At 40.3% G+C, this 20,130-nt stretch overlaps 2 protein-coding genes across 3 annotated transcripts in view; both read right to left on the reverse strand.

Annotated features, from left to right (window-relative positions):
* Positions 1-5,980, reverse strand: part of LOC128533678 (tripartite motif-containing protein 16-like) — a 37,748-nt gene extending 31,768 nt beyond the window's left edge. Inside the window, exons 1-5 of one of the 2 annotated variants that reach the window (XM_053507968.1) lie at positions 5,341-5,980; positions 4,027-4,122; positions 860-1,093; positions 512-671; positions 276-332 (exon numbers count right to left, since the gene is read on the reverse strand). In XM_053507968.1, the coding sequence (XP_053363943.1) occupies positions 276-332; positions 512-671; positions 860-1,093; positions 4,027-4,122; positions 5,341-5,931 (1,138 nt within the window). In that variant the 5' untranslated portion in view covers positions 5,932-5,980. The remainder of the gene's footprint in view (positions 1-275; positions 333-511; positions 672-859; positions 1,094-4,026; positions 4,123-5,340) is intronic. The other variant, XM_053507969.1, reaches the window with a different exon arrangement.
* A 3,420-nt stretch (positions 5,981-9,400) lies between these two features.
* LOC128533685 (telomerase protein component 1-like) overlaps positions 9,401-20,130 on the reverse strand; it is a 31,662-nt gene continuing 20,932 nt past the window's right edge. The window contains exons 30-56 of the mRNA XM_053507975.1: positions 19,981-20,114; positions 19,792-19,880; positions 19,586-19,700; positions 19,395-19,439; positions 19,101-19,308; positions 18,543-18,663; positions 18,261-18,385; positions 17,905-18,004; positions 17,671-17,826; positions 16,930-17,145; positions 16,762-16,818; positions 16,305-16,431; positions 15,918-16,148; positions 15,538-15,695; positions 15,171-15,278; positions 14,814-14,918; positions 14,560-14,686; positions 14,206-14,285; positions 13,881-14,004; positions 13,530-13,660; positions 12,915-13,036; positions 12,383-12,523; positions 11,812-11,911; positions 11,429-11,663; positions 10,215-10,297; positions 9,880-9,984; positions 9,401-9,786 (exon numbers count right to left, since the gene is read on the reverse strand). Coding sequence (XP_053363950.1) covers positions 9,667-9,786; positions 9,880-9,984; positions 10,215-10,297; positions 11,429-11,663; positions 11,812-11,911; positions 12,383-12,523; positions 12,915-13,036; positions 13,530-13,660; positions 13,881-14,004; positions 14,206-14,285; positions 14,560-14,686; positions 14,814-14,918; positions 15,171-15,278; positions 15,538-15,695; positions 15,918-16,148; positions 16,305-16,431; positions 16,762-16,818; positions 16,930-17,145; positions 17,671-17,826; positions 17,905-18,004; positions 18,261-18,385; positions 18,543-18,663; positions 19,101-19,308; positions 19,395-19,439; positions 19,586-19,700; positions 19,792-19,880; positions 19,981-20,114 — 3,463 coding nt within the window. The 3' untranslated portion in view covers positions 9,401-9,666. The remainder of the gene's footprint in view (positions 9,787-9,879; positions 9,985-10,214; positions 10,298-11,428; positions 11,664-11,811; positions 11,912-12,382; positions 12,524-12,914; positions 13,037-13,529; positions 13,661-13,880; positions 14,005-14,205; positions 14,286-14,559; positions 14,687-14,813; positions 14,919-15,170; positions 15,279-15,537; positions 15,696-15,917; positions 16,149-16,304; positions 16,432-16,761; positions 16,819-16,929; positions 17,146-17,670; positions 17,827-17,904; positions 18,005-18,260; positions 18,386-18,542; positions 18,664-19,100; positions 19,309-19,394; positions 19,440-19,585; positions 19,701-19,791; positions 19,881-19,980; positions 20,115-20,130) is intronic.

A 20,130-nucleotide genomic window follows, 5' to 3' on the forward strand; every position in this document is an offset into this window, starting at 1 on the left:
TAGATATTAATGTGATGTGGTAGCTCGGTGCTGTTGGTCTACTAATTGGAAAGTTTGGGTTTAAATCACGGCACCAAATGCTCTTAGCTCTCAATTGCTCAGTTGTATTAATGAGATAAATGTAATTCTCAATTTTAGAATTTATAATAAATGTGTGAGACATGTGCATCTGTTCCTGTCCTAATTATTCAACTCTACATAAAATATTTTACATATTAAATATAATTCATTAGATGTTTACACAGTGTGTAAAACACAGTCATTGTTACACTTACATTGCCTAAAACCCTCTCTGCTTTCCATTTGTGGAGGTAATATCTGAACTGCTGCAGCTAGGAAATAAAATGGAGAAAAAAATATGACATGGAATTTTATGGACATTTTTCATTTCTGTTGTTGTTGTCTGATAAATTTATTTTAATTTAATTAACAAGGCTAATGCTAATATTATGTGACTTTATCCATTAGATAAATTTTATGTCTCTCTTTACTGTGATGTTTGCTTGTTTACCTTGTGGACGGATTTTGTTGAATTCCTCCTCACAGATTTCCTCGACTCGTTTTTTCAGATCTGAGAGAGATTTCCTCACTCCATCAAATGAGAGATGTTGATTGACAGTGAAGCTGGGTGCGTCCTCACATCCAGGAGAAACACAGAGAGACGGGAAACTCTACAGAGAGGAAACACATCATAGAGAAGGAGAAAAGTGTAGGAGAGGAACGAATGAATCTCAGACTGAATCAGACCAAAGACACACTTGTGATCTCAGACAGGAACATTTATTGTTGCTGTAATGAGCTTTTAGGAGGAAACTTTGTGAGGAACAGCGCCCTCTGTAGATCAGACAGTGAGTGTTACCTGGAGGAAGTGGACGTCATTGTGTGTTTGTGAAAGCTGCTCCAGCTCAGTGACTCTCCTCTTAAGATCAGCAATCTCCTGCTCCAGTTGCTTCAGGAGTCGTTCAGCTCGACTCAGTTCAGCCTTCTCCTGAGCTCTAATTAACTCCGTCACCTCCGAGCGCTTTTTCTCCATAAGGCTGATCAGCTCAGTAAAGATCATTTCACTTTTCTCTACTGCTGCCTGTGAATGCATCTGTTAGGACACACACCAAAAAAAATTGAGCTTTGTTTAAATCTCAAGTCTTTCTTGTACAGTCCCCCCATAATGTCCATTGTGTGTGTGTGTGTGTGTGACCCTAGTGCAGCTTTTGTTATTATTGATCATAGTATTATTTTCATAGATTAGAAAATATGATAAAAGTCAAGGAAATGGAGCTCACCTGGCTTAGAGGCTATTTGACTGATCGTTATTTATATATTTAAAAGGTAACTATTCTACAGTGAAGTTTGGTGTTCCCCAGGGATTGGGTTTTAGGCCCACTCTTATTGACGTATAAAGCACCAAATGGTCTTGCGCCAAAGAACCTGCTAGTAAAGGATGCAGGCTGCTTGTCAGTTCCGCATATTACAAAAACTATAGCAGGGGGGTGGAGCTTTTTCTTACAAAGCCCTAAAGTTAAAGAATAGTTTAAGTCTAGACTAAAAACCTATTTATTAAGCCAAGATTTTTTTTTTTTTTTTGTGAATAGATTTGCCTTACGTAAAGAAGCAGATCTGGGGGACTCTAGAGTATTTTGGTGAACTGGTATGTTTGGATGCTGCCTTCACCACTTTCATTGATCATTTGGTTTGTTAATGGAGTGACAGGTTGCTTTTCTTCCCAGGGAGTCCTCATGTCTGTGTTAATTTCTGGCTGTCCCGTTTAGTTATGCTGCCATAGTTCAAATTCAAATTTAAATTTTATTTGTCACATACACAGTCATACACAGTACGAAATGTAGTGAAATGTAAACATAAACATGTAGTGTAGATGTGAAGGTAGATGTGCGTGGAATTGTCCATAGTGTCCATGGATGTAAAAAGATTGATTGATTGATTGATTGATTGATTAATTGTTTGTGAAAAGATTGTGTTAGTTCTGCATAGTGGTGTGGTTGAAAGACCGTATCGCCTGCGGGAAGAAGCTCCTCCTCAGTCTCTCTGTGTTGGCCTTCAGGGAGCGGAATCACTTCCCAGACCGCAACAGAGTGAACAGTCCATTGTTGGGGTGGCTGAGGTCCTTCACGATCTTCCTGGCCTTGGTCCAGCACCGCTTGGTGTAGATTGAGTGCAGGTCAGAGAGCTCGGTGCGGATGATGCGCTCAGCTGATCGCACCACCCTCTGTAGAGCTTGTCTGTCCTGTATGGTGCTGTTCCCGAACCAGGTCGTGATGTTTCCCGTCAGGATTCTCTGTATGGTGCAGGAGTGGAAATTCCTGAGCACCTTGGAGGGCAGTCTAAAGTCTCTCAAGCGTCTGAGGTGGTACAGATGCTGCCGGGCCTTTTTTACCATGGTGTTGATGTGACAGGACCATGCCAGGTCCTGCCTGATGTGAACACTGAGGTATCTGAAGCTGTCCACTCTCTCCACTGGGCTCCTGTTGATGACGGGGGCTCACCTGCTTTGTACTGAAGTCTTGCTGACGTTCAGGAGGAGATTGTTTTTCTGGGACCAGTTCTCCAGATTTCCAACCTCCTCCAGGTAGGCCGTCTCATCGTTGTTCGTGATCAGGCCCACCACAACAGTGTCGTCAGCAAACTTAATGACGGTGGTGGAGTTGGTAGTGGCCACGCAGTCATAGGTGTACAGAGAGTACAGCAGGGGGCTCAGAACACAACCCTGGGGGGCTCCAGTGCTGAGAGTGAGGGAGGCTGAGACATGTCTGCCCATCCTTACTGCCTGCGGTTTGCCAATCAGAAAATTGGAGATCCACTGACACATTGATGATCTGAGTCCCAGGTGCTGCAGCTTGCTAGCTACCTCTAGTGTTTTGTGACCTCTTGGATGAGTCGTCGCTGCACTCTTGGGGTGATTTTGCTTGTCCAGCCACTCCTGGGAATGAGTCTCACTGTGGTTTCCTGCAGTCTGAAGGCTTTAGAAATGGCTTCATAACATTTTCTAGACTGATAGATCTAAATTATCTTCCTTTTCATTTGTTTTTGAATTTCTTTTTATCTCTGCATGATGTCTAGCTTTTAAAGATCTTTTGGTCTACTTCACTTTGTCAGGCAGGTCCTATTTAAGTGATTTTTTGGATTGGGAACAGGTGTGGCAGTAATCAGGCCTGAGTGTGGCTAGAGAAATTAACTCGTATGATAAACCAGAGCTTTGTTTTTTTTTACGGGGGGAGGGGGGGGGGGGGGCACTTTTTCACACCACTATACAGTACATTATGTGACTTTGACCATATCTAAATATTATCATTCTTTCTCTTCTTTTCCCTTTCTCTCTCTCCCCCTTTGAGCGACACATGCCGCTCCTGAGCAGCCTGTGACCAGACCCCCTGTGCCCTCCAGACCTGTCAGACTCATCCTGGTGCCCTGCTTGTGGTTGGAGATTTGGTCACATGGAGGCCCTGTGTGTGATGACTGGGGACGGTTCCATTTTACCATAAAGACGGCCCTGACCTCGGCTGATGCAGACAGCTGATCTCTGAGGATTTGTAACTGCAGTCACTTAATAGTCCAGGACTGGAAATCCCTACAGTCTACATGAGCCTCCAATAGGAAAGTGGACTTTATATTGACTTAAAGAAATCATCCATTATATTGAGCTGGCAGCCTCCTAACACACAGTATGATGCAGATCAAACCCTGCCATCTGTTATCACCCAAATGAGGATGGGTTCTATGTTTGAGTCTGATTCCTCTCAATGTTTCTTCCCATTTGCCATCTTGTTGAGTTTTTCCTCGTCATCATCACTCTTGGCTTGTCTATCACGGATGATCTGAGTCATTATGGTTTATACATATTTTCTCAAATTTCATAAACCTTTTTTCCTTTTGATTCTTTAAAGCTTCTTTGCGACAATGAAGATTGATAAAAACACTGTACAAAAGAATTAATTGAATTGAATTTGTGTTTGCACAAGGACAAGCATGCATGGGTGCCAGTATCTCTCTGTAATCTCTCTGCTCTCCCCTCACCTTAATAGTGTCCACAGTCTGTTTTAGCTCTTGAACCTTCTTCTGCTTCTCCTTGATTCTCTGCTGGGATTTCCCCTGCTCTCCCTTCAGTTCATCCTGAGACCAAATAAAATAGACTTCATAATTTCCGTATCAAAAAAGCATCAAGGTTTTATTTGCATGAACTTTGGAGAAAATAATCTACCTAAAAAAAGACAAATTCCATCTTGAAATAACAAAACTGCGAGTAGGGTTTAAGTCATACTGGGACTTGTGTGCAACATTCTGGTGACTGCAGGCATAAAACCATTTAACATTTACAAAAGACTTCAAACACAGTAGGGTGATGAGACCCTTAGCTGCCTTATAACATTTGAATGTTGCAAGCGATTTAAAGAAGGCTGAGGTAACTTGGAGTCCACTGGAGTCGTTCAGTGGAATGCGTGATTCCTAAAACTTAAAAAGATGGATAATCTTGTCACCAACTTGTGGAAGACACACATCTGTCTGTGGGAACTGTGCACACAATCATTCACAAACACTACTTGAACATTACAGGAATCCTGCTGGGAGTTATTGCCACATCCCTGTACAGTCCTGACCTCGCTCCAAGTTTGACTTAAGTGAGTCAAATTCTATACTTTCAGGTTATTCAGGTCATTTATCTTGCCTTCTTGCTCTATGATTCTAACCAATCACAGACAAGAACTAATCATCTTAACCTCACTTGGGCTTGGTAACAGATAAAGCGTTTTTATATATCTATGGCTTTTTTTTCACTGACCCGAATATAGACTGTGTGGTCCAAAATCCTATCATCATCATCATCTTATTTTGTGCCACTTGTCTATACTGTGAATACAAGACCATTGAATTTAACAACATTATGTACAGTATAGTGCAGTGATTGTTTTAAGTGATGCTGATAAGACTATTGACTTCCAAATGAGCTATGGAATATATGTTGTATAAGAAAGTCTAATTAACAGGAAGTTTTAATTGAAATAATAATGTAAACATCAACACCTTATCACTATTACACAGCTTTAACACTGCAACAGCACTGTGCTCTGTTGTTCTGACTACATCCCAGGATTATATCCCAGTATTTCAAGGTAGAAAGTTTTCTCAGTGCACTGACACGTCTAATTTAACTGACTGGTTTAACACATCCTTACCAGCAGGCCTTTTAGTAGAAAAAAATTATGTTAAAGTGAATGACAAGCAAAAAAATTTTTTTATTTTCATCTTAACGAAAACTACATTATATATATATATATATATATATATATATATATATATATATATATATATAAAATGAGATTCAGTTCTCACCTGCTTTTTATTTCTTTCTGCTTTAGTTGAACCTGTTTCATGACCTTTATGGTCATCCATCATACACAAATAACAGATGAAGCTTTGGTCAGTACGACAGTAGATCTCGATTGGTCTATTGTGCTGAGAGCAGATCTTCTCTTGAAGCTCTGCACAGGCTTCCACTAACTTGTGCTTCTTAAAGGCAGGAGACTGATAATGAGGTTGAAGATGATCTTCACAATAGGAGGCCTGACACACCATACAGGAATTAACAGCTTTGCGTTTTCTCCCGATGCAGAAATCACACTCCACATCTCCAGGTCCAGCGTTACAGTGAGGAGCAGATGCAGCTTGGAGTTCAGTGTTATTTTGTTTCTCCATCATTTCAGCCAGCATGTTGTTCCTGCGTAGAACAGGCCTTGGAGCGAAAGTCTCTCTACACTGAGGACAGCTGTAGACTCTCTTTACATCCTCCTGATCCCAGAAGCGATTAATACACACCTTACAGTAATTGTGGCCACAGGGAGTTGTCACGGGATCCTTCAAAGGGTCCAGACACACTGCACAGCTGAACTGATCCTGATCTACTGAAATACTGGCCTCTGCCATTTTCGTACACTCACACACACTCGCTCAAAAAGTAAACATTCGAGTTTCGTTTTTCTGTAAAATAACTTCCTGGTTCTGTCTGTGGTGTAGGGTGACAGAGAGAGAGAGAGAGAGAAAGAGAGAGAGAGAGAGCAGGTGTGGCTTTAAAGAGACAGACACTCCAGAATAATCGTATTTCAGGAGTTTGCAACGTATATAACTACATCTACCAGTCAAACTGCAATGAACTTCACCTGTTCAAACCGTTGTTTTTGAACATCAGTTATTATGCTTTATAGGCTACACAGGCTACACTGCACCACTAGCTAGTTAGGCAGCAACAACAGCTGGCTTACGAGATCTCAGAAGACATGAGGGTTCGTTTCCCATGACATAGGATGACTAATTGTGTATACATATATATATATATATACTCAGCACAAAAAGAAACGTCCTCTGACCTTCAAGCAGTAAACTTAATGTGTAAATATTTGTATGAACACTTGGAGTCAACACCATAAGACATAAACTAAAAATGTTTCCCAATGTGTCCCTGAATGAAGGGAGGCTCAAAATCAAAAGTACCAGTCAGTATCTGGTGGCCACCAGCTGCTTGAAGTACTGCAGTGCATCTCCTCCTCATGGACTGCCTATTGCGGACAGTCTGAGCACTGATGGAGGGACTGTGTGTTCCTGGTGTGACTCGGCCAGTTGTTGTGGCCATCCTGTACCTGTCACGCAGGTGTGATATTCGGATGTACCCATCCTGTGCAGGTGTTGTTACACGTGGTCTTCCACCGCGAGGATGATCAGCCGTCCTTCCTGTCTCCCTGTAGCGCCGTCTTAGGCGTCTCACGGTGCGGACATGGCAGTTTATTGCCCTAGCCACATCAGCAGTCCTCATGCCTCCCTGCAGCATGCCTAATGCACGTTCACGCAGATGAGCAGGGACCCTGGGCATCTTTCTTTGGGTGTTTTTCACAGTCGGTAGACAAGTCTCTTTAGTGTCCTGCGTTTTTAGAACTGTGACCTTAAATGCCTACTTTCTGTAAGCTGTTAAGGTCTTAACGACCATTCCACAGGTGCATGTTAATTAATTGATTATGGTTAATTGAACATGCATGGAAAACATTGTTTAAACCCTTTACAATGAAGATCTGTAAAGTTATTTGGATTTTAACAACATTATTGTTGAAATACACAGTCCTGAAAAAGGGACGTTTTTTTTTTTGCTGAGTATATATACAAATAACCAGACTGGTACCTTTAATCAGAACATGTTTTATACCAAATAACTACTTTACAACTTGAAATTATCGTAAAATTTATCGTAGACTTTTACAACTATGTACAGACAACCTAATCATCCAAACTAACCATCTCACAAATGCAATAATTATAGTACATTAGAGATGAGCGAATCTGGATTCATCCGGGTTAAATAACACAATCCTTTATATGACTCACGAATAACGAATCCTTCTATTCTTTTACTCTAATCAGTTGAGTCCTACTGTAAGTTATCTTGTTGCTAACAACAACATACAAAAACACAAACTGATAATTACACCATTCAGTTGTTTTACTGTAAATAGTTGTTAGCTAGTAACTGTAGGAACAAGTGGCTGACTGAGTTGTTTAGAAAACTTTCTGCAGGTCAGAAACATGAGAGACTCAGATTACTGGGTACTGATTCGTCTGATTCATCTGAACCGGGGGACTCAGCGGATCCCCTGAACTCACACAGCGGAGTGAAGCAGTCGGTCTGGGAGACTCAGTGTGTGTTCATGAGTCCAAGGATTTGGTGAATTCTGAAGATCCACCAAATGGAGGACCTTGGCAAAAAGCGCCCCAGTGGAGGACCATGGCAAAAAACAGGTAGAATCCATATCACAATGATATAACAAAGCAAAGCGATTTCAAATCACAGTCATACACAGTACGATATGCAGTGAAATGCTTAGACAACTGCTCGTGACCTTAAAATAAAAGACTATGAATAGAAAATAAATATGAAAAATAAAATAGAAGATAAATTTAACTATAATAAAATAAAGAAATAAAATAAAATATAAAATGCAAATAAAATAACTGTACACCAAAAATACACAATATAGAAAATATATCAAGAAATATGGAACAATGAGAAAACAGCTGTACAAAGTGGATAAAGATTTATGGCATTTTTCTGCGGAATGAAGTTAGATATAAATGGTAATAAAAAAATGGTAATGTCCAGGGTTGTGCAATCCACATATTTAAAATGTCTTGTGCGTGCAAATATGCTTAAAGTTCATTTATTTAAAGTGGCTTGTGATTCAGAAGTTTATCATCTCTATAGTACATCTGGCAAACCAGATCTCTGTTTGTTCTCAGCAAAAAAAAAAAAAAAAAGAGCATTCAAGCATTCGTCCAGATGCCCTGATTTGCATTTTCCGTTTAAACAAATGGGTTTCAGCAGACACGAGCTGTTTGGATGTATATTCATCTGGATACAGCCTACAGGAGGTGGTGTTACCATACAGGAGTCAGGAAGCACAAGGAAGGGGCTGCACTGGAACCTTCTCATCAGATTATAATACGTTACAATTTGCAACATCATTCACACCCTACAGTAATCCCGCTTCTTTTCACCTGCTTTCCAGTTACATCCCAAACAATTCACACCCATCCCCAGCTCCGTACTCACCTCAGGACAAACAACCCGTCAAAACTAATCCTAAATCATAATCATATACACAAGCTGTATACGCAAAGTTGGTCTTAAAACTTTCCTGCAGTGTTTTAGGAATGTGTTAATGGCTAGTTGACTAGTGTGTGCATGTACAGTCATCGTAGTAATGGAGTTGTGAGGTTTTCCGTGATGATTATATTCCTTTCCTTTCGCTTCTATTAGTCTGAAAATTTGTAGCAAATAGGATCAAAAGAAATGGTTACTATTCCTACTGCTATTCTTTGCCTATAGAGAGTTGACCCACGCATGCACAGAGTTTTCCACCTTGGAGTGACTACTGTAGCTGCGTGGCGAGTCAGGGGTCCACTGGGCTTTTGCTTGTGTGTTGAAGGAGAAGATGCCTGCTGAGTATTGTTCAGTAACTAGATTGTAGGTGAAAACAGTAAACGGCTAATTCAAATAAAATAATTAACCAGACAGTTTTGTGCCATTTTTTTCCCTCCTGTTATGTCTGCATGTAGCCCTCTGGTTTTGTTCAAGGTAACTAGGCTACCTAAATTATGTCTGTTGCAGGTATGGATGATGGACCATATCACAAGCAGTGGAGATTTGCTCAAAAACTTAAAACTTTCTGAGTTGCAAAATATTTTGTTTATATATTTTTGAGTACTGAGCACATTTAATATTAATGGTACAGTACATTAATGACTGATAACTAAAGGGGTTCAGTGGAGAGCTGGCTGTGAAACTGCGAGCACCTCCATATTGTGTATTTAAGCCGCCAATGGACATCAAGAAAGGACCACTTTTTTTCACTGTATTATTTATTTTTATTCTCACACTCTTTTGAACCTCTGGGAGACAAATGTAGGTGTCACATATCAGCCATTTTTTCACAAAATATGTGACTTTAAAAACAAACATGTGCAAAGCTACTATGAAACAAATAGCTCTGGAGTGTGTACAGTACATACTTGTCAACATTCAGTTGAAAAAAAAAAAAAACCTGCACAAAGTGTTAAAGTGCTAAACGTGGAGTGTTGAATGTTAAACTGATGGTGTGTGCAGTGTGAGGATGTTAATTAGCCCTTCCAGGACAGGAAGTAGATTTGCCCCAGTGCGTCTCCACATACGATCTGACTCGGGTCATTCGGGTTCACCTGCAGAACCTCGACTGGAGCGTCACACACAAACAGGCCAAGCTGAGAGAGAGAGAGAGAGAGAGAGAGAGAGAGAGAGAGAGAGATTATATATACATAACATAAAACACAATACAACACAATACACACACACACCTGTTTCTTAGTCTTCCTGTCCCACAGTTTGATGGTCCTGTCGTACGAGGCTGAGATGATGATGCTCTCCGTCAGACGCAGCGCACTGATCCTGTCACTGTGCACCTGCAGCATTCACATCACATTTACTTCAGTGTAGATTCAGGAACTTATTCATGCGTATTCATGCAAACTAAATCTAAAAAAATATCTGATCAAATCCGTACAGGTTTTTAAAAGGTACAGTAGCAGAGAGTCGGCTTAATGATTAAAAGTAAATAATGTTTGTTGAATGAAACTTCAAAGAAAGGCTAAAATATGAGAAGGTTCTGAACGTGGATGAGCGTCAGACTCACACGTCTCCTCGGAGTCCAGGAGCTCAGGGTCGGCGTCTCATTAAACCACATGTGACCCTTTAAATCTCCACATACAATCAGATCTGTGGATAAAATGATAAAACACAGACCGTCTCAGCGTGTGTGTACCGTTGATGAGTGTGTGTTCACAGTGGAATGAAGTACAAAGCAATACAGATTCTGACTTTAATACACACTCACACAAACAATAAAATAAAGTTTATTATTTACATCATGCTGCATATTAAAATGAAGTAAAGAAACCTTTTACTTATGTCAATATACAGCATAATAATAAAGTTAACTTCCATTTATTCCATTTATTTTTCTGTAGTTCTCAAGGAATCTAAAAACACTCACAATAGAAGAAAAAGGGAAAAAACAACAATGTTCGTAATTCTAAATATAAAAACAAGGTTGTATGCAAGTCTTTAACCTTGTTTACCATTTATAGAGTTTTAATCTTTTGTATAAATAATCAAAAAAAGTTTTAGGCAGAACTCCCTTTAAAAAAAGAAAAAGTGTTCACACTGAGATATAATCAAGTCTTCTATTTTTGAACAAAAAATAAACAATTTAAATAAATAATTTCTAAGCTCTTAAACAAGATACATTTAAATATTATACATATATAAACGGATTGGCTATTTAAATAAAAAAATACTTTAAATTGCAGATGATATCATTAATATGTAAATAATGAAATGTAATAAAATATCAGAAATTAATATTGCTAATTAAATAACAAAATGTATATCATTTAAACTCACAAAATATACAAACTTTATATAAAATGAGACTAAAAAAATTAATCAGATGCTTTATTTTGTGTATAAATAAAATATATAAATAAATAAGGTGAAAATAATTTTTCTTGCATGTTTCTGAAAACTAAAAAAATATTGGTTAAACTTTAAACTAACAAAATGCTTATTTAAAACATACAACATTCTTTTACTAATTGTATGTAATTTATTATCTCAGATAGTCATAGTGTAATTTTAATTATTATTTAAAATAATGAGTACAGTGTTTATATTAACTCTTATTAGAAAAACAAGTATGCAGCAGCTTATCAAATAAATCACTGATGCATTATTGCGGGTGTGTGTGTGTGTGTGTGCGTGTGATTGCATGCGTGTGTGTGTGTGTGTGCGCGTGCGTGTGTGTGTGTGTGTGTGCACGCTCTTTACTGTGTGAAATAAATAACACACCGTTGTGCAAAGCAGCAGCCGTGATGTTGTACTCCCTGCTCTCATGTTTCTCCCCCTGATGATGATGATGATGATGATGATGGACTCGCTCCTCTTCCTCCTGAGTCTGATCAAAACCTGACTTCAGGCTGGCATTTGTGTCCAACTGCAGCAATTCTTCTGACTCTTCTTTTCCTTTTCCTTTTCTTCTTCTTTTTGCTCCTTTTTCACTTTTTTCTTCACTGCAACGGGTGTGCTGCGAGCAAAGTGATAAATAAATCTGAATCCTGAGAGAGACGCAGCTGAAGCTCGTTCACATGATGTTTTAAGATCAGGTCTCGTTTCATTCGCGCTCCATTTAGAGAGTGATTTACTGAACTATAAGGACAAGTGACAGCACTCACCAGGTGTGCCAGTACAGGCTTGTTGTGCTCTTCTCCCACCAGCCACAGGCCGTGTTCCCCGCTTCCTTCGATACACAACACGTGGGTGCGGCGATACAAACTGGGACAACAACAAGTCAGTCATGACAGTTTAATTTTCAGTACATTTTTAGTCCAATATTTAGCCAGATTTCCCTGGAGGAAGTTTTAAGAATGTAATCATTAAAAGCCTTAAAGGTAAAATACAAAGAGGCCTGACACTGACAGCGTAAAGACATTATTTATATATCAGTGTATTTTAGTGTGAGAATGATGTCAACACAGGAACCTGATACTGTATGGTCCAGGTTTTATGTCCTCATCTGATGAGGCCAGATCGCTCAGGTCTACACAGGTTACAGCATCATATCTATGGAGTTTTTCTTTCCTGATGGCACGGACGTATTTCAGGAGTCAGATTGTAAAAATGTGGCTCTGGGAGCACGAGGAATAATTTTTACACATGAACTGGACACCACAGTGTGTGTGTGTGTGTGTGTGTGTGTGTGTGTGTGTGTGTGTGTGTGTGTAGGTGTGTGTGTATCTTGCTTACTTCCACATATTCTGGTGCTCTTCTTTTGCATTTGAAAAGACGTTGATGATGATGGAGTCTAAAGACACGGCCAGCAGAGTGGTGCAGTAGTGCAGAAACATCGCGCTACTCTTCAGAGTGTACGACTGAACTTTGGAAAGACTGGGATGGAATAAAAAAAACATTAAATAAAAAAAATAAATAATAAAAAATTTAATAAATTCATATTTAAGGTATATTTATAAAATGTCCATCCTATGTTTGCCTTGTATTTGAAAGTACAGTCTCTGTTGTGTGTTTATATTGTGCTTTTGTTTCTTCTATGTACAGTTTATTTGGTTGTAGAATATTTTAATATTTAATTTTAATTATAGATATTTATGCTTCTATATTTATACTTTTTTGTCTGTGTAAAAGTATTATTATTAATTCATTTTTATTATAATTATTTCTATTAATAATAATATTGTTATGCTGTCGTGTTTTATAAACCCTATGTTTGTGTGCGTGTATACATGTAGAAGTGTGTGTGTTTATGTGTGTGTGAGATTACCCTGCAATACACTGCTGCGAGTCCTTCTTCAGCTTCCACACACTCACTGTAGAATCACTGCAGCCCACCGCTAACTGCTCATCCGGCATACTGCATAGTGCAGTGATACGGCTATCACTCAGCTTCACACACACACACACACACACTTCTTTATAAATACCCACATATTATAAATATGGTCTCATATCAGGAAGGACAGATGGATGTCTAGCTAGACAGAAAGACAGACACGTAAGCACTCAGTAAGATAAACTAACAGTATTCTGTACATCTTGGTTTCTGCATATCTAGATACCAGTCTGGCTGTCTATTTCCATCTTCATTCTGCATTTTGTATTCCTTTAAGCATAAAGTGATTGAGTATAAAGGCACTTATCTAAATGCTTCTAATTGAAAAAAATAAATAAATAAACCTCGTCTCAAACAGTGAAATGTTAAATACTCCAGATGAATATCTTTTAACCTCAGAGGTGTGACCTAAACATAATGTGAATAAAGCAGCAAGAAACTCCACGTGAGCAGGAGCGTAACCCAACTCTGAAAGCAAATGACGATGTGACGTGTGTAGTTTGGTACGTGAGGATAATCATAAACACGTCGCGTTGTTAAACTCACCTTATTGGAGTAAAGGAGTTCGAGCTGCTGCCACATCTCCAGTCTGCCGGAGCTGAAAGCACACACCAGGACATCCTGCAGCTCCAGGAAACACATCGCACTCACACTCTCCATCGTTCTGGGGGGCAGGCCTACACACACACACACACACACACACAAGTATTAACGTGTTTAAGCATTCTGAAAGGAGTCTACAGTGTCAGTGCTTTGAAACACCCAGAGGTAAAGCTGTAACTTTGGATTTTATAACATTATTAAAACAGAAATGAGTGTGTAAATGTTTTAATATTAAACTAATAGAAACAGAGACACAAATAAATACGTAAGGGTGATGATGATCAGACTGCACACCTGTATTAACGCTCCAGGCTCTGAGACTGCGATCGTCAGACACAGTGAGGAAGTGTGGACCAGAGCCGCTCGCTAAAGCACGAACACCTCCACTGTGACCAAGCAGAGTGCTGCGGTGCTCAACCTACAGACAGAGATGAATTATGAGACAGCTGCACAAACTCTATATAGGAAATAACGTTAAATAAATGTCCCTTTACCATATTAATGATTACACACATTTTAAATGTGTTTATGAGCTGTTACTATAGAAATAATAACTTGTCAGTTGACCAGATTTAATATTTGTTTTAGTATCTGAGTCGCATATAGAGATGGTTTCTACCTGTAGCGGTTGCCAGATCTTCACAGATCCATCATCAGACGCTGTAGCGATCAGGACGTCCTCGGGATTCTTCACCAGTCCTGCGAATACATTCATGGAACTAATCAATGATAAGTATTTTGTAAGTTACAGTATATTTTTGGTGCAGGTATGAGACGGGAACCAGTGGGCGTGGCCGAGCGGGAAGATGTGCTGCAGAGAATTAGCAGGAAATGAGAGAGTCGCTTCACCTGTGTGTGAATAACGGGGAGGTGAGAGGTCGTGTGTGTCTTATAGAAGAGTGAGTTTGTGTATTGATTCCGGTTAACTGATTTCTGTTTCAAAACTGTGTGTGTGTGTGTGTGTGTGTGTAACCTGGTTTAGGTATGATGGCGGTGTGGTGGATGCGGGAAAGATGAGCTTTGATCTCAGCAATTACTCCAAGATTAGATTTCCACACCGTCAGCAGTCCATCAGCAGAACCCAACATCACATAGTCCTCCTGCAGCCGACACACACACACACACACACACACACACACACACACACACAGTATATACAGCATTTATACACATCTTCACTCGCACTATAAATCGCTATATTAACAAACAGTCCATCTACTGACTCACCCAGCAGCACAGCGAGCCCACGGAGGACGCAACTGAGACTTCCCTGATGCAACTTCCTGTCTGGATGTCCCACAGTCTCAGCCTGCAGTCGTTAGAGCAGCTCAGCTACAGACACATTAAAATTAATTAATATGATTGACCGTCTAATGCCTAAACACACAGAGTTCTATAAACCTACTGATCAGTTCTTGTCCATGTGTTATAAAGGTGTTATAAACCTGTCCTCCGTCTTTCAATACAATTTACATGATTTTACAGAAGGTGCCAATACTTCTGGAGACGAACGTACAGTTCAAGTGTTGAATTTGGGAGTACTGAGCCTCAACACCCCATACACACACACACACACACACTCACCAGGGCGGATGGAGTCCAGGCGCATGCGGTGATCCAGTCTCCGTGACAGTGCAGTAAAGAGCGAGACAGAGACGGAGGGGAGGAGTTTATCGTCCACACCATCAGAGCCTGACACAAACACAGCACTCTTACATACACAATCAGATCTGAAACTAATAAAACATTAGCACTTAAACCTTATTTTTATTCATTCTGCCACAGCGATGCTAAACTCTCCATTCTGATTGGTCAGATGGTGTCGATTAAGTCTCTGTCATTTACGGAACTAATTTGTGTCGAAAAAGTATGATGTCATTCTTTAATATAAATGATCATTGCTTTCAAGTAGGAATAGAACACTTGAGGATATGGCTGGTGTTTAGCGTACCTTGTCTTTTCCTCCTGACAGCAGCTGATCTCCTTTTGGACTGAAGGCCAAACATGTGACCCCTCCACTGTGACCCCTCAGAACACTCACTGCTCTCGGTTCAGCCCAGGGGTCGCAGGTCAAATCTTTCTTCAACCACAATGCGATGGTGAAGTCGTCTAAGAGATCAAACACAGGTTTAAAGAAACTATCCAACAAAAGTGAAACAAAAAGTTACATTATCCTAAAACGATGAATTTCCAAAGCTTTAATTCCTCTCGTTTAAAAGTTATAAATTACAGGTACAGTACGTTACCATTAACAGCCTTTTTTTGCACTGATTTCTGTCTCTGAGAGAATCATTACTGTTACGGAGTTCTGAGTTTGTGTATCGTACTGACCCGATGCTGAGGCTACATGAGTGGAGTTCTGGTTCAGAGCGAGGACGGCGCCCTTCTGGACACCGAAGACTCCTGCGAGTGTTGGAGTTTTCTCGTGTCCTCTCTGCTTTCTCCACAGACGCAGACGCTGATCTAACCCTCCAGACAGCAGGAGATAACCTGCTGGAGTCTTAAGCCAGAGCACACACAGCATGGACACACGCAGGTCCTCAGTGGACCACACACAGCCCCCTACAACACACACACACGTAGACAAATGTCAAATCAGTAGTTTGAATTCTGTAGTGTTTTAAATAAATGGAAAAAAAGAAAACTAAACCAAAGCACTGTAGAGTTATATAACCCAAGGTTAAACTAAGACGGTTTATGGATGATGTTTTATTGTACCTGAGTTTATGTTGTAGAGTTTAAGCCCATTTCCATGGTAACCTACAGCAGCAAAGTGACCGTTCACAGCCACACAGAGAGCAGCATCTTTAGACACCTGTCTGGTCGCTGAGGATTTCAACAGCTTCTGCACAGGAAAAAGTTCTTCATCATCATCATCATCCTCTCCACCATCATCCTCATCAACCTCTTTACCATCATCACCATAATTATCCATTAAATCATCATCATCACCCTCATCTAGATCATCATTACTCTCATCATCCTCTTTACCCTGATCATCTTCATCACCATCTTCATCACAACCACGAATGTCATACTATTATCATCATCATCATCATCATCATCTTTCTTCTCACCATCATCACCTTAACCATCATTATTATCATCATAGATCATTATAGACAGACAGACAGACAGGGAGCTCTTATCATAGTTTTATTAACACGTGGAGTACCTTTTCTTCCCCCAACACGGAAACTGAGCGCCCGAGACCTCCAGACCACATCTGGACCTGAAACACACACAAACACACATTTAGTGTCCAGCACTAATACACTTTTCTGGGCACGTGTGTGTGTGTGTGTGTGTGTTCGCGTGCGTGTGCATGCGTGTTACTTCTCACCATGCCATCATGTCCAGCGCTGAGTAGTGACTCACCATCACACAGGAAGTGGAGTGCCTCAGTAGAGCCGTGGTGAGCGTGATAGCGCCACACACAGGACGAGCCGGGAACCGACCACAACCTCATCTCTCCATCCAACGCCCCCGAACAAAGTGAGAGAGAGGAGGACGGAGAGAACGACACACTGCGTACTGAACACTGATGACCTGAAAGAGTCTGGAGGAGAGGGGGAAAGAGGGAAAGGGAGAAGAAAAAAAAGAGACACAGAAAGTTAAGTACAGAGGGAAAAAAAACACAGGGAATGAAAAAGAAAAGATACAGATGAAAGATTGTAAAAGTGAAAGAAATTAGGAGAGAAAGAGAGAGATATGAAGGAAAATGTTAAGAAAGAAAAAAAGAAAAAACAAAAAAAGGAATGAAAAAGTAGTGAAGAAAAAAGATATAATGAGAAGAAGAAAAAAGTGAATTTGGAAGAGAAAAGAGGGACAAGTGATAAGTGGAGCAAAAACACATAAAATAAGATTCATATGAGTGAAAGAAAAAGAAAGGAGAATAAAAAGAGTTAAAAGAAAATGAAAAAGCAAACAGAAGCAACAGATAGGAGGGATAAAGTGGTGGAAATAAAATAGATAAGAAAATGAGAGCAAGAGAGAGAGATCATTTGATTAATAGGTGGTTGATAATTGGGACTCCAATACCCATAATTCTCAGTTTACCCATAATACCCAGCATCCTCCTTACCATGCAGTTCTCCTGTTTGATCCAGTCCCACACTCGCACCGCTCCGTCCCAGCAGCCCACTGCCACCAGACTCCCGTCGGGGTCAAAGGTCACACAGTTTAGAGGGCAGGGGTTCTCCAGAGATGCCTCCTGCTTCCCTGTTCTGGAGGACCACACCTACACACACACGGCCACGCACACTGTAAATAATTGTTTATGCTATACAACATATGTGTGAATGTGATTCATTCTGACCTTCAGAGTGAAGTCTAAAGAAACAGTAGCGAAGTGCTTTCTGTCTGAGCTGACATCACATCCTGTTATCCTGTTGGAGTGGGCGGGCAGGTGAGCCATCCTACAGAAAACATCACAGGAATGTTTAAAACACAGATTCATTATTTTCAGATAATTTAAATATTTAGACAAACAGACAAACAATCAAACAAAAGTTCAGATATGAAGATGTTCAATTTGACAGATGTTTTAACAGACATACAGAATTGATATCCAGATGTTCAGACAGACATCCAGACAGTAAGATGTACATAGACACACACTATCTGTTATGGTTGGTTTATTGTATTTTTTTCATTTCTTTTCAACACACCGACCTGCAGCCGCTGTTAACGTCCCATGTCTCCACCTGTCCGTCATAGGAGGTCGTCCACAGAATGCACTCATCCAGAAATAGACACCCTGAGATCCCATCACAGTTACTGACTAGTGACTTTAGTTCCTGTTGTGATTGAAGGAGAACAACAAAAAAATACATTTTTCTCAAAAGCATATGACAACATGAGAGAACGACAGGTGTTACCTCTCCTATTACAACAGTTATAAACCTAAAAGAAAAGACATGAGAATAGAGACATGGATAAAAAAATGGCTGTTACCTGGTTGGTGTGTGTGTGGTAGAGATGGAGAGAACCTTGTTCTGTCCCAACCGCCATGAGACCTCCACTAGGACTCAGAGACACACAGGACGGAGTCTGCTGAAAGGTGGAAACCAGCTCGCTGCAGAATAAAAAATGATTTTCCTTTTGTAATGTCAGGCACACATATAGGTAGTCAAAATTGCTTTCTCAGCAGAAACCGATGGATTGTCTACTCCAGGTGGGGAGCGAGTCGTTACCCCAAGTGAAGGGGTTTAAGTATGTTGGGGTCTTGTTTACGAGTGATGGAACATTGGAATGTGAGGTTGGCTGGAGAATTGGAACAGAGGGGGCAATATTGCATTCGCTTTACCGCACTGTTGTGACGAAAAGAGAGTTGAGCCAAAAGGCAAAGCTTCGATCATTTTTTATTTGAATTCCAAAACGTCAAACTTTTTATCGTCATTAAGAATATAATATGAAATCGCAGCTGAGGTGTTGGACCGCTAATACACCATTTCTATAAATGGTATTTTTTAATAACACGGGGTAAGTCAAAGTGCTTCGAGTGATTCCTACCCAGCTTCCTGTTGGGATTCTTTGGACTTGTTCACCCATCTGACAGTGTGGACGCTTCCCTCTTCCACTGCACTTTTAGCCCAGGCATAAGCAGCCGAGGTGTCTGGTTCATTCAGGGCTTGCTGCACAAACAAAGCTGGCCAATGGGAGAGAAGAGGGGCGTGGCGCTTCAGAAACGAGTGACAAGCCAGGACCTCATCCGAGCAATCTGCGAAGATGAGGAGGTTTACCATGCGGTTAAATCATTTAAAGCTAAAATCAGCTGAAATAAATAGGAATGATGGATGAATGTACCGGATGCCTCAGGACAGAGAGCCATGTCCACTTCATTCCACTTTTCTAATAATAAAGAGACAAAGAGCAGGGTCAAACAGATGTCATAACTGGATTCAGTAAGACACCATTGAAGTCTCCATGCTAATGAAATCCAGTAACACAGAACTTTTTAAACTCTTAAGAATACTGGATTGCTTGAAAACCCCTACCATAAGTGACGTAATTCTCCATCAGGCTGCGCAAGTGTCCGTGACACAAATTAGCATACAGGAAGTAGTAGTTGCAAAGCAGGAAACGCATCGGCTCCCACTGACCAGATTCCATCTGGAGATGAAAATAAAAAGGGGGTTAGATTTTCTGTAACTGTGGGAAATGTGTTAAAGAAGCGTGGGAGTCAGTGGGAAGAGCAACTAACCAGATGAGCAGGAAGCTGTGCGAGTGTGTCCGGGTCACAGTGCAGGAACGTGTCATGTCCATGAGGATCTGACTGAACCCACAGGTGAGCTACAGAAATATAAAGACACATTTTGTATTATTATTATTATTATTATTATTATTATTATTATATACTTTGTGAAGACTTCTATATAAAACATTTTTGTACCTGCGAGAATCATGTGCGCTCTGGTTCTGTCATCTGGATTAGAGAGGTAAAGTTGCTCAAACGCTGATTTAACATCCGGATTGGTGAGAACCAAGAACTGATCTGGTTCCACAGACAGAGATGACCCAATCAGACTGCAGAAGAACAGTA

Source organism: Clarias gariepinus, chromosome 11, assembly GCF_024256425.1.
Source record: "Clarias gariepinus isolate MV-2021 ecotype Netherlands chromosome 11, CGAR_prim_01v2, whole genome shotgun sequence".
In the NCBI taxonomy this organism is placed as follows: Eukaryota; Metazoa; Chordata; class Actinopteri; order Siluriformes; family Clariidae; genus Clarias; species Clarias gariepinus.